Source organism: Macrotis lagotis, chromosome 4, assembly GCF_037893015.1.
Source record: "Macrotis lagotis isolate mMagLag1 chromosome 4, bilby.v1.9.chrom.fasta, whole genome shotgun sequence".
Lineage (NCBI taxonomy): Eukaryota > Metazoa > Chordata > Mammalia > Peramelemorphia > Peramelidae > Macrotis > Macrotis lagotis.
Window position 1 is genome coordinate 199,628,959 of NC_133661.1, and position 14,357 is coordinate 199,643,315.

At 35.2% G+C, this 14,357-nt stretch overlaps 1 protein-coding gene across 1 annotated transcript in view; it reads right to left on the reverse strand.

The window, feature by feature from the left end:
• Positions 1–994: 994 nt before the first annotated feature.
• Positions 995–14,357, reverse strand: part of GPR176 (G protein-coupled receptor 176) — a 116,823-nt gene continuing 103,460 nt past the window's right edge. The window contains exons 2-3 of the mRNA XM_074235087.1: positions 9,530–9,782; positions 995–4,700 (exon numbers count right to left, since the gene is read on the reverse strand). Of these exons, the coding sequence (XP_074091188.1) occupies positions 3,578–4,700; positions 9,530–9,782 (1,376 nt within the window). The 3' untranslated portion in view covers positions 995–3,577. The remainder of the gene's footprint in view (positions 4,701–9,529; positions 9,783–14,357) is intronic.

Below are 14,357 nucleotides of genomic sequence, written 5' to 3' on the forward strand. Positions count from 1 at the left end.
ATCGTATTATTAAGGGCTTTTGATACCAAATAGAAGAGTTTGTCTTTATCCCAGAATCAATAGAAGGGGAGGGTCATAGTCATGCCTATCTCTTAGGATTATCAGTTTGGCAACTGTACAGAGGAAGGATTTGAGAGAAGACAGAATAGGCTGGGAGATCAATTAGGAAGTTATTGCCCTAATCCAGTTGAGATATGGCTGAACCATAGGACTGGAGAAGTAAATTGAGGCCAGAAAAGTAAAAAATGATTTGCTTGAATTTGCACCAAGGAGTCAGAATCAGCATTCATATGTAGATCTTCTAATTCCAATTCTTACACTCTTTCCATTATGTCACATAGTGTCCCTTTGTTTACAGAAAGATGGTCTGAGGTAATAATTTCTGTTTTCTCCCTCTTCCAATGATGACATGAAACAGGAACCCTACCAAGAGTCAGCAATAGAAAGTGTGAAAAAATAAGGCTTATTAGTGTTCTCTGGTTGGGTAGGATTAAAAGAAATTGTTACTCCATGTGAGTAAAGAACAGAGCTTTAGTTATTCAAATATTCTGGCTCAGAGTTTAATTTGTACTTATCTGGTGATTCATATGGCACTGTAAAACTGAACTATTCAAGAGTCATAATTATCAATATTAATAATCATCATACCGGTAAAATCAAGAAAAACTACTTGATAGAAATATTTGACCATCAGCATGTTAAATTTCACTAGTTTTTAGTACTGTACTGTACAATCTGAGTGATACAAACTTGATTTTTATTAATAATTATATATTGATATATTTGTCTTCCTTTGTGATTCTATATATTTTATTTTATGCACCTAAAAGTAGTATTTTGAAAAGAAATCCATTTGTACACTCTATGACACAAAAAAAATTAAGAAAAGGTTTAAACCCTCTAATATAAAGGACAATTGAACCTCCCTTCCACCCCACCTTTCTTTCCTTTGCTCAGTGCTCCATCCAATAAAATCAAATCTGGAACAATTCTTGCACATCTTTATAGTATTTATTAGAAGAATTTCTAAGTTCCACTTTGGGGTATTTTCTTTATAATTCTTTTGGGTTAAGAAATAGTACAAGAAAGTTCTATTGTACTGTTGCATAAAATAATTATAGAAAATTTTAACTGCACAGTGACATCAGTCAATAAGTGAGAAAAAAGAAAATAGAAGAAACCCATACAACTCTTCTTGAGTTTACAAACTTTTTTTTACATTTTTATTAAAATGTTAGTCCTTAAGTCATAGAAATTCACTCTACATTGATCTATCAGAAGTCATCAATCTGCTTCAGACATATCTAAGAAATATGCCCACCATAACCTGCCCCAGCAGAATTTATAACATGACAATTTTTTTCCCCAAAACAACACAGAAATATTCACATCTGGCAAATTTGTGTAAACTAGACAAAACTTCCCACTTGATTTTTGTTTTAAATAAAAATTACAATAACTTTGCATGTTTTTAAAAGTTACATTGTAAGGAACACATTAAATACACTGGCAAAAAGCTATAGATGTTGGGTCTGTCATGCACAAAAGGAGTAGCAGTACAAACCTTGAGAGTGAATGTAACAGTCGCTCTTTGTGCTTTAGGTCAACCACACAGGTTCAACACAACAAATAAGTAGAGGCAACAAAGCTTCAACTAAAACAAAGTTTTTAACCCCACTCACCTCACAGTGGTAAAGGACAGCTGTCTTGCAAAATGTAAAGCCTTGAAGTTCACATTCAAGATATACATGACAAAATGTAGCTCAATGAAAGGAAAAGTGGAGAGGAACCCTCAAAGAGGACCTGAGTCCCCTCTGAAGGGGAGACAGGTTTCTCTGATCAGAAAAGGGAAAGCAGGAGAACCCAAAATATTTAGAATCTAAGCACAGGTTATGGAAGGAGGGAGACTTATTTGATGCTCTTATAAGCATGAATGAGAGCCACCCTCTACCCTTATCCTCACAAAAGTCCAGTGGCTTTGAGTAGTAGAGGATTGGTTACTCAAAATGCCTGATTTTTCATGTGGATTTGAACTTGCTGGTACTAAAAGAAATGCTCTTCCTCTTCCAGGAACCACCCTGAGTCTCACACTAGAAATTCATCTGAGAGAAGCAAACCTTGGAAATAAGTATTTATTAGATGTTTCAACTTCTCATTCACTTCAGATTGATTTTCTGAAGTATCCATTTTATATAAATTTGAATAGAAATTGTTATATGATTTCAAAAGGGAATGTCCTATGTAAAAAATTATTTAAAGATAACCCATTTATATCTCTTTAATGCACTTTTACTCCTGCTGGTCTTCATTTGGCACCTTTCATTAATAAAGTAAGAAAAAGAAAAAATACAGTGTCTTGAACACTCTACTTTTCTCCTCAATCTCTCTTTGTTCCTAGCTCTAAGGTTTTTTTATGTCCCTCTCAGTTATTGATGGAGCAGTTAGGTAGTCCAGTGGATAGAGTACTAGACCTGGACAGGAAAACCTGAGTTCATATCTGGCCTCAGACTCTTGCAAGTTGTATTACCCTGGACAAGTCACTTAACCCTGTTTCTCTCAGTTTTCCCATCTGTAAAATGACTTGGAATAGAAAACTATTCTATGCCTGGAATCACAGAGAGTTGGACACACTAAACAGCAGACAGTTACTGATAAAGACTGGACCTTTGATTAGTATAGTATAGAAAGAATGCTCAGATGAGGTTAGCAACCTCTCTGCAACTTACAGTTTTAGTAAATGGCCAAGAGCACTAAAAGATTACGTGACTTGCCCAGAATTACTCAATTAGAATGTGCCACAGAAGGAACTGAACCCAGGTCTTCCCAGTTCTGAGATCAGCAGTTTATTCCCAGCTGCCTCTGTCATTACTGGTGCTGTAACAAGAGGTAGAGGGAAGGAGGAGGTTGGGGTAGTTTGCAGTGTTTTACAGCTACACATATTCTCTCCAATACTTACTGTAACCTGGAGGATTGTTCTATGAAGTTTAAATTCTAGGTGTTATTGGTTAACCTATTTCATAGCCAGTGGTAGTGGGGACTTCATTTTCCATAAGTGTAAGACAGGGAGGGGATTTATATCCACTCCCTATATCACAATATAAATAATAAGGAGATAACAGTTAAGAGTAGTTTAACCTCCTAGGAAGAAAAGGGGTTGGATAAGCAATTAAAAAAAAAGTCTTAACAGTTCAAGTGATATTTAGAAACACAAGATATTTGTTCTTCTCTTAATGACCTATTATTTGCAATCATCTTGGGTTTCCTTCAGATGGCTGTTGAGTGCTGCCAGCTGAGTGATGTTCTTAGGTTCCTAACCTCCCAGGTGAATATGGGAGATAGCATAAGAAGTCTTGGGGAAATACATGGAAGGGCAGGGGGAACCTCTGTAGTTTCCACAAAGTAGAATGTGAAGTGTACCATTAACATTTGTGACATAGAGACATATATAAAAAAATAACAATAATACTTGGATATGTTTCCTTTTCCCATCTCTGTATATGGCACTCACATACCATAAGAGATTGCAATGCCGATCCATAGGATCACACAATATGCCCAAACTCAAGAAGACTGAGCCCTAAGAATCCACTTTTGGAAAGATGCTCACTTTATTGTTTCTGCTGATCTTCCGCTCTATCTTGCCTGGCTTAGTCAACTTGGTTTGGATCAGTTCCTCTGGAGTGTTGCCTAATGGAGGAAGCAACCGTTTCTTGCTATTTCGGTTTTCTGACAGCCACTGGGGAGGCAGTTCAAAAGGTCCAAAGCCAAATTGTAGGGAATATTTTTCAGGGGCCACCTCGACCTCTGCAGGCATTGCCAGCATTCCATGACCCATAGAATCAACCGTGCCAGGTGGTGCTGGCAGAGTGGCATACTGTAGTTCTTGCTCTACCTCCAGGCTGCTGGCAGGGATTTCCTTCACCTGGTAGTCAGTGGAGCTAATGGACTTTATCTCATTCTCCTCCTCATCCTCTGTGGACTTGAAGATCTGTTGCTGTCCAATGTGGAACATTTCCAGGAGTTGGCTTCCTGAGCGCACACTGGGCTCCAGGGCCCCATCAGGGACTCCACTCCCTGAGCTAACTACATTGCGACGACTATATCGGCGGTGAAGTTGGACCAGGGTTCCCACCAAGCACTTACGGACAGATTTATTTACAGTCAGAAAGAGTACAGGATTGGCCAGGAGAGATACTTTTGGTAACCAAATGGCAGTGAGTAGCAGGAAGACTGATGTATCAGAGACATTGAACACAGTTCTGTAGACAACCAAAGTGGCATAGGGAACACTGCAAAAGATGAATATCATCACCATAGATAGCAGCATGGCATGCAGCTCGGCCTCCCTCTGAGAGGCATAAGGGATCGAAATGGTATTCTGTGGGGTCCGGAGAGCTGCAATGACCACCTTCTTCTTCTGACTGGCACTCAAGGCCCGGCGAATGAGAATCATGAAGAGGAAGACCATGGCCACAGGTACAATGACAGTAGTGATGTTATAGATCAGGACATACAACAGGTGGCCTAGGTTATAATTCCAGACAGCTGAACAGGTAGACATGGCATAAATATCAGCCACATTGGTCACAGCAAACACAGGAATGCTGGCCACCACTGCATGAGCCCAGATGTAGATTACCAGTTCACGAGACTTGGCATCAGAGATTTTTCTCTCTAATGGGTATAGGACTGAGTAGTACCTGCAAAATATAAAAGAAAAAAATTTTATAACAGAAAAAATAATTTAAACTAATTGATTACTGAATGACTAAAAGCAGTACAGAGCTACAATACATGATAAAGAATATTGGGTTATTCCTTCTCACTCATGGCAATAGAGGAGAAAGAAACATTGTTTAAGGTACTAAGGTCTTTGTGGCACAATTCTAGATGCATCAATAGCTAAATAAAGAAGCCTAAATGAGTGTGGCAACAGAATTCTAGAGTCCTAATTAAAGAATTTTGGTGCTGCAAATAATTCTTTGAGAGTAAGTCATTGTCCAAGGTCAATCGCACAAGCATGTCCTTGGCACTTGTTAAATTCATCTGTGTGTTTTATTAGAATTGATCAAAGAGAAGATTGGAAAAATGAGAAGTGTCTTCAAGTGCCTGAAGGGTTGTCCTGTGAAAGAAAGCTTCAGGGGGAAGGAGCAATAAGTGAAAAGGACATGAAGTGAAAAGTTGTATTAATAGCAAGAAAATCTTCCTAACAATTGCAACAATCTCAAAGTAGAACGGGATACTTGGGAAATAGTCTATCCTTCCCCTTCCCCTTCCCCATCCCCACTGGAGTCTTTCAAGAAAAACCTAGATGGCCAGTCAGTGGTCACATTGTAGCGGGGTTTCTTTTTCAGGCATGGGATGGACTTCATGAACACACAGGACCCTTTCAACTCTAAAATTCCTTAATTCCTATGTGAGGAGAACAATAGGAAAATAATTTCAATTTAATCAAAGTTCGATAAACCTCCTTTATCACAGGCAATAAACAGCCACCCAAAGCATCCATATGATGGATGATGAAGCATTCTCCCTTGAAGATATAGTTATTTTTCAATTCAAGAATAAAAGATAATTTCCAGAATTTTAACTTAGCAGCTTTGAATGTGAACTTGGAATATTGTCCACTCCTTCAGATGTCACAGCCACTTAAAACAAACATGTCAATGCTCAGATTCAAGTTATAGAACCACACAATTACTTCTTTATGAAATATGATTAGCTTCAAAATTGATCTGGAAAAAGCCCAGAATAAAGCATGGACTCTTCAGACACTTTCACAAAATCAATTCAGCAAGTTAAATAGAGGCCAATTCAATTGTCACTTTTATAATGTTGGTCAATCAATATCCCTAACAGTAATTAAATGATTTTAACTAAATACAAAATTAGATTTATACCAAAACCAGATAGGAGATAAGTTAGGCAAGGGTAGTTTATCATTTCAAAAGAGGAAAACATACTTAAGATGATTAAAATAATAGAAATCTGAACCTCCTTTCATATACCCCAGAGTGAATCTCTGTTGGAGTTTCACACAAATGTTTAAGAAATTATGGAATTCTTCAGATCACTAAAGAATTTCTGTCTAAAAACTGTAGTCCCATATAATCATAAATCAAATATATAATAGATTTTAAAGCTAGAAGGAAATTTCAAGGTCTTCTAATCCCACTCCTTAATTTGCTAGCTCTAAATCTTTAATTGTACCCCAATTCCTTTTATGAATGCAGAATGATGTAAGAAGTCAGGAAAAATTGGGTTCAAATCTCATTTCAGACACTACGTCTGACTTGTGTTAACCCTCGACAATTCATTTAACCTCTGCCTCAGTTTTATCAACTGTAAAATAGGGATGATACCTACCTCCCAAGGTTGTTTTGAGGATTTGTGAAGAACTTTACCACAGTGTTTAAAACATACTATTTAATAAATTGTTGTTTCTTTTCCTCCCTTTCATGTAAAATGATGGCAATAATAATATAAAGCAAGTTATCTACTATAAAAAAGAGAATATATATAGATAGAAAGATAGATTATATAGATTCATTTTCCCTGTTTCGACTTAAGGGGCATATGTGCATGTGAGAATGTGTATATATGCTTGATGACATCTTTTATATTATTTTTTAATACAATTCTTCCCTGACTATTCATGCCTACTATGAATCTCCCTCATTTCCTTTTTGAGTGGGTACTTATTTGATTCCTTATGGCATTTTATTATTCTTTATTATTCTTCACCATGTAGTATCATCAAAATACCAAAGGTGTTTTTAAAAAAAGTTTTCATTTCAAGAAAAAAGTTGACATCACTGAAAATATAGTAAAATTTCTCAGAGACAATCCAATCTGTTTTTTTCCTCCTATTCATTTCTCAATGTGTTCATTGTCTAAAGAATCTACTCAGTATATACTGATATACAATGTCTATAGACTCTCCATCTAATTTCATGTCATGGTAAGCAATATAGGCATTTTTTTTTAATCCACTTGATTTTTTTTTCCTGTGTGAGTATTTAGTTTAAATTCCTCCCAGTCTGTGTCATTAAAAGACATCATCTCATATAAGGGGCTCAGTAATGTTCCAGGGCTTTCTGTACCATGCCCTAATACAAATAGCATTTGAAGGACTCCAAAATTTGTAGGGAATCAATTTTTCTCTTATACCCTGCACTGGATTTCTTCCAAGACATTGGAAAGACAAAACCAAATATTTCTGGTGAATATATCTCCCTGTTTATGCTTCATTTGATATTAATATCAAATAAGTCAAATAAAGTCAACTTTGTTATACCTATCAAGGACCCTTATATGATTTAACATATCCATGAGAATCATTGTCATAGGAAAATTCTACTAAAGCAAATGCTTATTTTTTTAAACAAACTAATTTTTTAAATTAAACAAATTATAAATAACTGTGGGATCCAGGATTCTCTTCCCTTTTCCATCAATTTATATATTCTACTTCAGAATATTATTTGTGAAAACTTCTACTTTCCTATATTTTCATCAAAAATCTTTTAATTTGTGTACAAAGTTTTCTTCTAAAGACTTTGTAAAAATGTGAAGATTCAACTAAGGGTTGTTAGTTATTGATATTTTCTTAATTGTCTTTTTTTGCAATTTTGTCTAGATTATTTTTCATCAAAATATTTTCTTTTTTTCAAAAATCTTAAGAATTGACCCTTCAAATTCAAAATTATGTTTTCTCTATAATTTACATTCCCTGTGTATAATGGTCTACTTCAAATGTTTCTTCTATTTCCTCATGTAGCATTATAAGGACTATGATATTAGAATCCAAACATGAATGGTCATCTCAATGTCAGAAATAAAGAAAACGGTTTTGTTTTTTAGAAATTACAGGTCTTTTCTCATTTTTCATCTTTTGTAATCCTTTTCCTAATATTGACCTTAAATGATCTCCAGGTGATATGACTTAGCTGGATCTTGTGCTAAACTGTTTATAAATTAATCTTTCCACCCTCACTGCTCTCTATTTTAAAATCATAACACAGTTTCTCCCTATCCATTTCTATAATATTATAAAAATTGACTTCTATACTAAAGTTGTGTTGCTTGACTGTCATATGACTCTTCTTGGTATTTGCTGGTTAATTTGGTTCCTAAGTTTTTAGCCTCCACCTTGCTTTATATCAATTAAATTTATGTAGGAAATTATAATAGTTTATTCCTTTATCAAACTTCCATTTGAAGGGAACATCAATTTAAATAGATAGATTGGAGCCATTTTAATTGCATACATCATCTAATGTTTTTGTTCCTCCTAATTCTCTTTTTTACTTTATTTTTAATAAAGTAAACTACTTTATTACAAGTCCTTTATTAGCAGAAAACATATCTTCAGCAAACAATTCTAAAAACCAATCACCTGTATCCAGATTATTTGTCACACAAAGGCTGGATTCTTTAAACAAGCTATGATATTCATGAAATTTTCATCATCGAGAACCTTGATGTCCCAACAATATGGAACAAGTCGATCTATCTCTTCAGTAAAATAAATTGTGAGTGGGCTGACACAACTGTGGATAATTTCTAATTATGCTTTTGTTCAACATGAAGCCACATACATAATCTGACTAATAAAGCACAAAGGCTAGTGAATCTTAAGATGCATTATAGGCACTATAATTATCTCTATTTTGAATAGAAGAAAATAGATTATTCCACTTACAACTAAATTCTAGTTCTCAAAAAAAGTTCTTTCTATAAGATTTAAGCAGATTAATTTCTGATTTAAAGCAAAAAAAAGTTCAATAGTAGTACAGTACATTGCCTATAGTTGGCACTTAATAAATTATGTAATAAATAAAATAAACTGACTAAAAGTATAGCAGGATAAATGAAAAAAGAAAATTCTCTCAATATTCAAAGGGGTACACATTCCCACAGACTCCTATGGAAATACCAACCAAATAAAGCAATGTGAATTTTAGAGACCGGACTTAAACCCATCATTCCTGATTCCCAGTCCATTCCTCTTTCCAATCTACCCTTTCTAACTCTGAAAGAGCAAAGGTAAAGACAGAAGAAGCAACATCTACATTACATAACCCTGAAAAAAGAGATATTTCAGGGAAAACTAGAATCATTTAACCAGACCCAACTAAATATGGGTCATTTCTTGAAATCCTAAGAAATGTTTTCATATCTGTATTGTAAACCAACCTATTTGCATAGTTGTAAAGTCAGATGAGCAACTAATTACATACAGCAGTGCAAACACCACTGTTTCTCACGAAGTTGCTATTCTAAGCATACTGATACAGTATGCATTATTTCATATTAATGATGTAATCCCACTTAAATCTCTGCTGTGTATGTGTGTGTTATCCTGTTGTTTAACAATAGAAAAAGAGATCATACTGCAACAATTATTTCAGATACTCAGTATTCCTGACTGGTTGTGGACTTCAAAATCTTGGGCTGCTGATTTTTTTTCCTTTAATAATTAACAAAACAATAAATGAGGGGAAAGCCACAGTCAATATGATCTTACCTATCCAAAGCAATGACTGGAAAACTGAGGATAGTCACAGAACAGAATACTTTGTGCAAGAACTTCACCACTTTGCAGAAGAGCATGGTGTAACTCCACCAGCAGCAGTGAGCATTGGCACTGAGGACGATGTCAAAAGGCACACATGCCAGACTTGCACAGATCCCCGAGCAGGCCAGGTTTTTAATGAACCTGTTGGTGACAGATTTGAACACAGTTGTGCGGCAGGTCGACCATAACACCATGAAGTTTCCTGGCCAGATATCAAAAACATAAAACAATTAAATAAAGAAAATATAGGTTTAAAAATCCCCAAAGGCTCATATTCATATTTGTAGTTGGGTTTAAGAAGCATTGCTTAAATACTAATACTATTTATTTTACAAAAACTAAATGGTACAGTGGATAATACACCAGGCCTGGAGTCAGAAAGACTCATCTTCCTGGTTTCAAATCCAACCTCACACACTTAACTAGCCGGTAACCCTGGGCAAGTCATTTAATCCTGCTTGCCTCAGTTTCTCATCTGCAAAATGAGCTGGAGAAGGAAATCTTTATTTCTCTGTCAAGAAAACTACAAATGGAGTCAGACAATTATGAACAACAATAATCTGACACAGACTCACTATAAGTCAGATGTTACTAGGACTCTAGGTAACTACAATTATAAATTATGGAGAAGATGACAATCTTCACTGGAAAGAGAGTTACTTCCATTCAGGAATTTCATATCAATGAAATCAGAGGTCCAGTCCCAACCCCAAATAGATGAGAAGGTTTATAAAGCATTTTATATAAGGTTGCATCACAGCTCTCTTAAGATTCTTAACATTGTCCTTGTTTTTCAGAAAAGAAAACAGGCTCAGAGAGGTTAAATTACTTGTCCATGGTGACACAAATAGTAAGCATTAAGGATAAGATTCAATGACAGTCCAAGTCTAATATTTTTAGTTTAGAATCTGAAGTGGGAAAGGGCTAAAAAGTTATTTAATCCAATGGGCCCTTTTACAGAAGAGGAAACTGAAGACCTGAATACAAAGCCGATCTCAGACATTTACTAGCTATATGACCCTAGGCAAATCATTTAACCTCTTTGCCTTAATTTCCTCATCTGTACAATGAGCTGGAAAAGGAAATGCAAACCACTCCAGTATCTTGGCCAAGAAAATCTAAATGGGACCATAAAGAATCGGACTCAACTGAAATGACTTTAACAAAATTGTAGGGAGATTAACAGACTTGCTCAGGGCCATACAGGATGAAACTTTAAACCCAGGTTTAATACAAATTTCAATCCAGACTCTGACCTAAGAGCCTGAACTCTTTGTCACACTATATTGCTTTTCACCATAAATGACTGCTGTGTAAATGCTCACACCATGGATTTTCCTGGGCTGAAATAAGATGATAAAGTTACAGCTACAGAACTGAAAGAGACTTCAAAGCATTTCTAGTTCAACCCTCTGTTTCACGGATAAGAAAATGGAGTTCCAAATTACTTCAGTCACACATTTTAAGAGAGCATTTTAACCCAAGATAAGAAGAAAGTAGGGCATCAGGTTGCAAAATTTTAACATTTTTTATTATTCATGATGAAGAACCAAAATCAACAGGCAGCTAAATTATCCACTATGACCTACTTTCTGCTACAAAGGGTGAAATAGACAGCAACAAGCCTCTTTGCATATCTAGGCCAGTTGCTTGAAAGAAATATATTCCTTTTCTAACTTTGTATAGTTTTGATATGCTGACTCAGAGAGATCAACTCAGCAGTTTGCAAAGCAATTCAGTCCAAGATTTGTTTGCATTACTTCCTATTCTAGTCCTTCAGGTCTTCTCAAACATGCCTTTCTGGCTTTGGGATTATATATTGGGTTCTGATACTATATAGAATCTGAAGTCTACTGATGTAGCAATGATTCGCCAGGCTTTAAGCACAGCTGAGACTTTTGATTGAATCATTTTCACTTATATATTTTATATAACACATTAAAGCAGATGACAACTTTAAAATGCCATCCAGTTGTGGGAATTATGCAGTTAAAGGACTAACTATAATCTGACATCCTAAATTATCAAAATTCAGAAAGCCTCTAATTCCTTGGATAATGTACCATCTTGTTCATCCCTTCTTTGCTAGCAAATAAGAAACTTAGAACAATATATTTCTCCCTCTTATTTACTGTTTCTGTTTGTCTCTCTGGCTTTGGTGGTCAAATACCTGATGGACCTCCTGGATGACTGAAAAAATAGGAAAAGTCACAGGCAAAATTACTGTCAACTAATAATATTATTTCAATTATATTGCTAGTTCTTACACATACACATGGCCAACAATTATGGAAAGGAAATACTGAAAATGTTAATATTCCCATTTTACTGATGAGTAAGTCAAAACTTGAAGTACATTTTATTCTTTTAAAACCAAAAAGAGACAAATTTTCACAGTACCTCTCAGATTCTATCCCATCTACCTCGTAAATCTAATTCATGCCAAGTATGAATACAAACGATATCTGTGACCAAAGTATATTATGATCATCTCTTCTGATTGCTGGAAAGGCTTTTAGAAATATCATTTTCAGAACTGATGCCATCTTATAATGAATTTCCATTTTTATTAATATCTTTTGATAAATATGAGAAATGCTACCAGTAAACCCCATGTAATAAAACTTTAGTCTAATTGCTTAAAAAACACAAGAAACCTTCAAAGCTAGACAAATAATTAATTTTCAGAACCTGAAACCCTTGAACTTTATCAGTCTATCCCAAACTGTCTTCCTTAAATTCCCTTTATGCTGATTTCTTTTGAATCCTTTGGCTTTGTCCCTTACTATATTACTGTTCTAAGTCTTGTATATGGGGATTAATGTAGCAACTGGACCTGTGATTTTATTAAGAACACTGTCAAACAATGCAACCTTCTCTGTAACTTACAATCTAGAGTATAGAAATGTTAAGTGATTTGTCAAAGTTTCCAGAATCGGTATGCCAAAGACCAGACTTGTATCCAAGACTTCATGACTTTGAGACCAGCTCTCTGTCAACTATATCACACTACCCACTTCTTCTTGTTGTTTAGTTATTTCATTTGTTCATTCAGTTCAAATCTTTATGACTTAATTTGGGGTTTTCTTGGCAAATATACCAGAGGAAGGTGCCACTTCCTTCTCCAGTGCCTTTGACAGATGAGGAATCTGAGACAAATGATTAAGTGACTTGTTCAGGTTAAGTGATTAATTCACAAGTAGTAAGTGTCTGAGGCTGTATTTGAACTCAGGAAGATAAGTCTTCTTAACTTCTGGTTCAGCACTCTATCCACTGTACCACCTCACTGCCCATTTTTTAAAAATTTATTTAAGGCAATGGGGTTAAGAGTGACTTGCCCAAGGTACTTACCCAATCATTTTTATAATGATATTTTTTAATTCCATCTAAGCCCTCTCTCATGCTTATCATTGTAAAACTTTACTTAGCTCTACAATTCACATTTCACAGAATTGCATTTGAGAGTTGGATTACAGATTCATCAGCAACAAAAAGGTATCCTCATCATAATATTATATAACAAGATCATACAGCTTCTGTTTGTAGACCTTCACAGAAGGGGAATCCATCACCTTTTGAGGTGATCCTTTAGTAAAGCATGTTGTTGTTTTTCAAAGACATATTTATCTCATTTGAATCTAGGAAATTGATTTTAACCACAACGTCAGGGTAGTAAACACAAAACACCAAAGGACATTCATATATACCACCCATGGCAAGAAAAGCCAATGGGTATCCATTTAGTCTCCTTAGCACCTATTTGTACTAGGCAAAAAATTATGTTTTTAATGTAGTTCTTAGTTGCTATTGTGAGGCTCTTGGCAATATCCAAACAAACAACCAAACTGGCTATGATATATTCTATTTAATAAAATATGCTTAAATGATTTTAGAGACCATTTCTTACCTCTCCCCACCAAAAACATTTAATGCAAATAGACCAACCAGAAAAAAACCTATATTATGACCCATTTATTTCCAAAAAGTATTTTCTTTTTGCATGCTTAGGGGTTGTACATATTCATTGACTCCAGTGAGAGACAGACAGACAGACAAAAACACTGAGAAACAGAGAGACAGAGAGGAAAATGATGGAGGAGGGAGAGGAGAAGGGAGGGGAGGGGAGATAAATGGGGTCAGTCCAAAATTATCAAGATGCAGCTGTAGAGAGGAGTGTAAATAAATATTGTTGCTATTGTTCAGTAGCTCTGTCATTTCTATTCTTCATGACCCCATTTGGGATTTACTAGAATAAGATTCTGGAGTGGTTTGACATTTCTTTCTTCAGTTCATTTTATAGTGAGGCAAACAGAACGAAGTAACTTGCCAAGGATCACATGACCAATCAGTGTCTGAAGGAGATGAATCTTCCTGATTTCAGGGCCAGTACTCTATTCACTGTACCCTAACTGCTCATATAAATGAAGTATAAATAAATCTACTTGACTCCTATAATTTCTGTAATTCTTAACTACTACTACTACATGACAGAATATTTAGACAAAGATTCAAATAGAAAAGAGAGAGGGTTGAGTTCAGGAATAGGTAAGGTGACTTTTAGAATCACAGTAGCACAACTTGATAATGATAATAATGATAGATATGTATAGATGAAAAGGAAGAGAGGGTCATGAGAGATATTTGTTTAGTTTATTCAGCCTCCATAGAGTTTCTCCTTTAAATAACCTCTTTTATGGATTTTGCATCTTTAAGAGCTGATCCTAGTGAGTTTAAGAGGCTAGCAACTAAAATGAATTTATATTGTCACAATATGGTG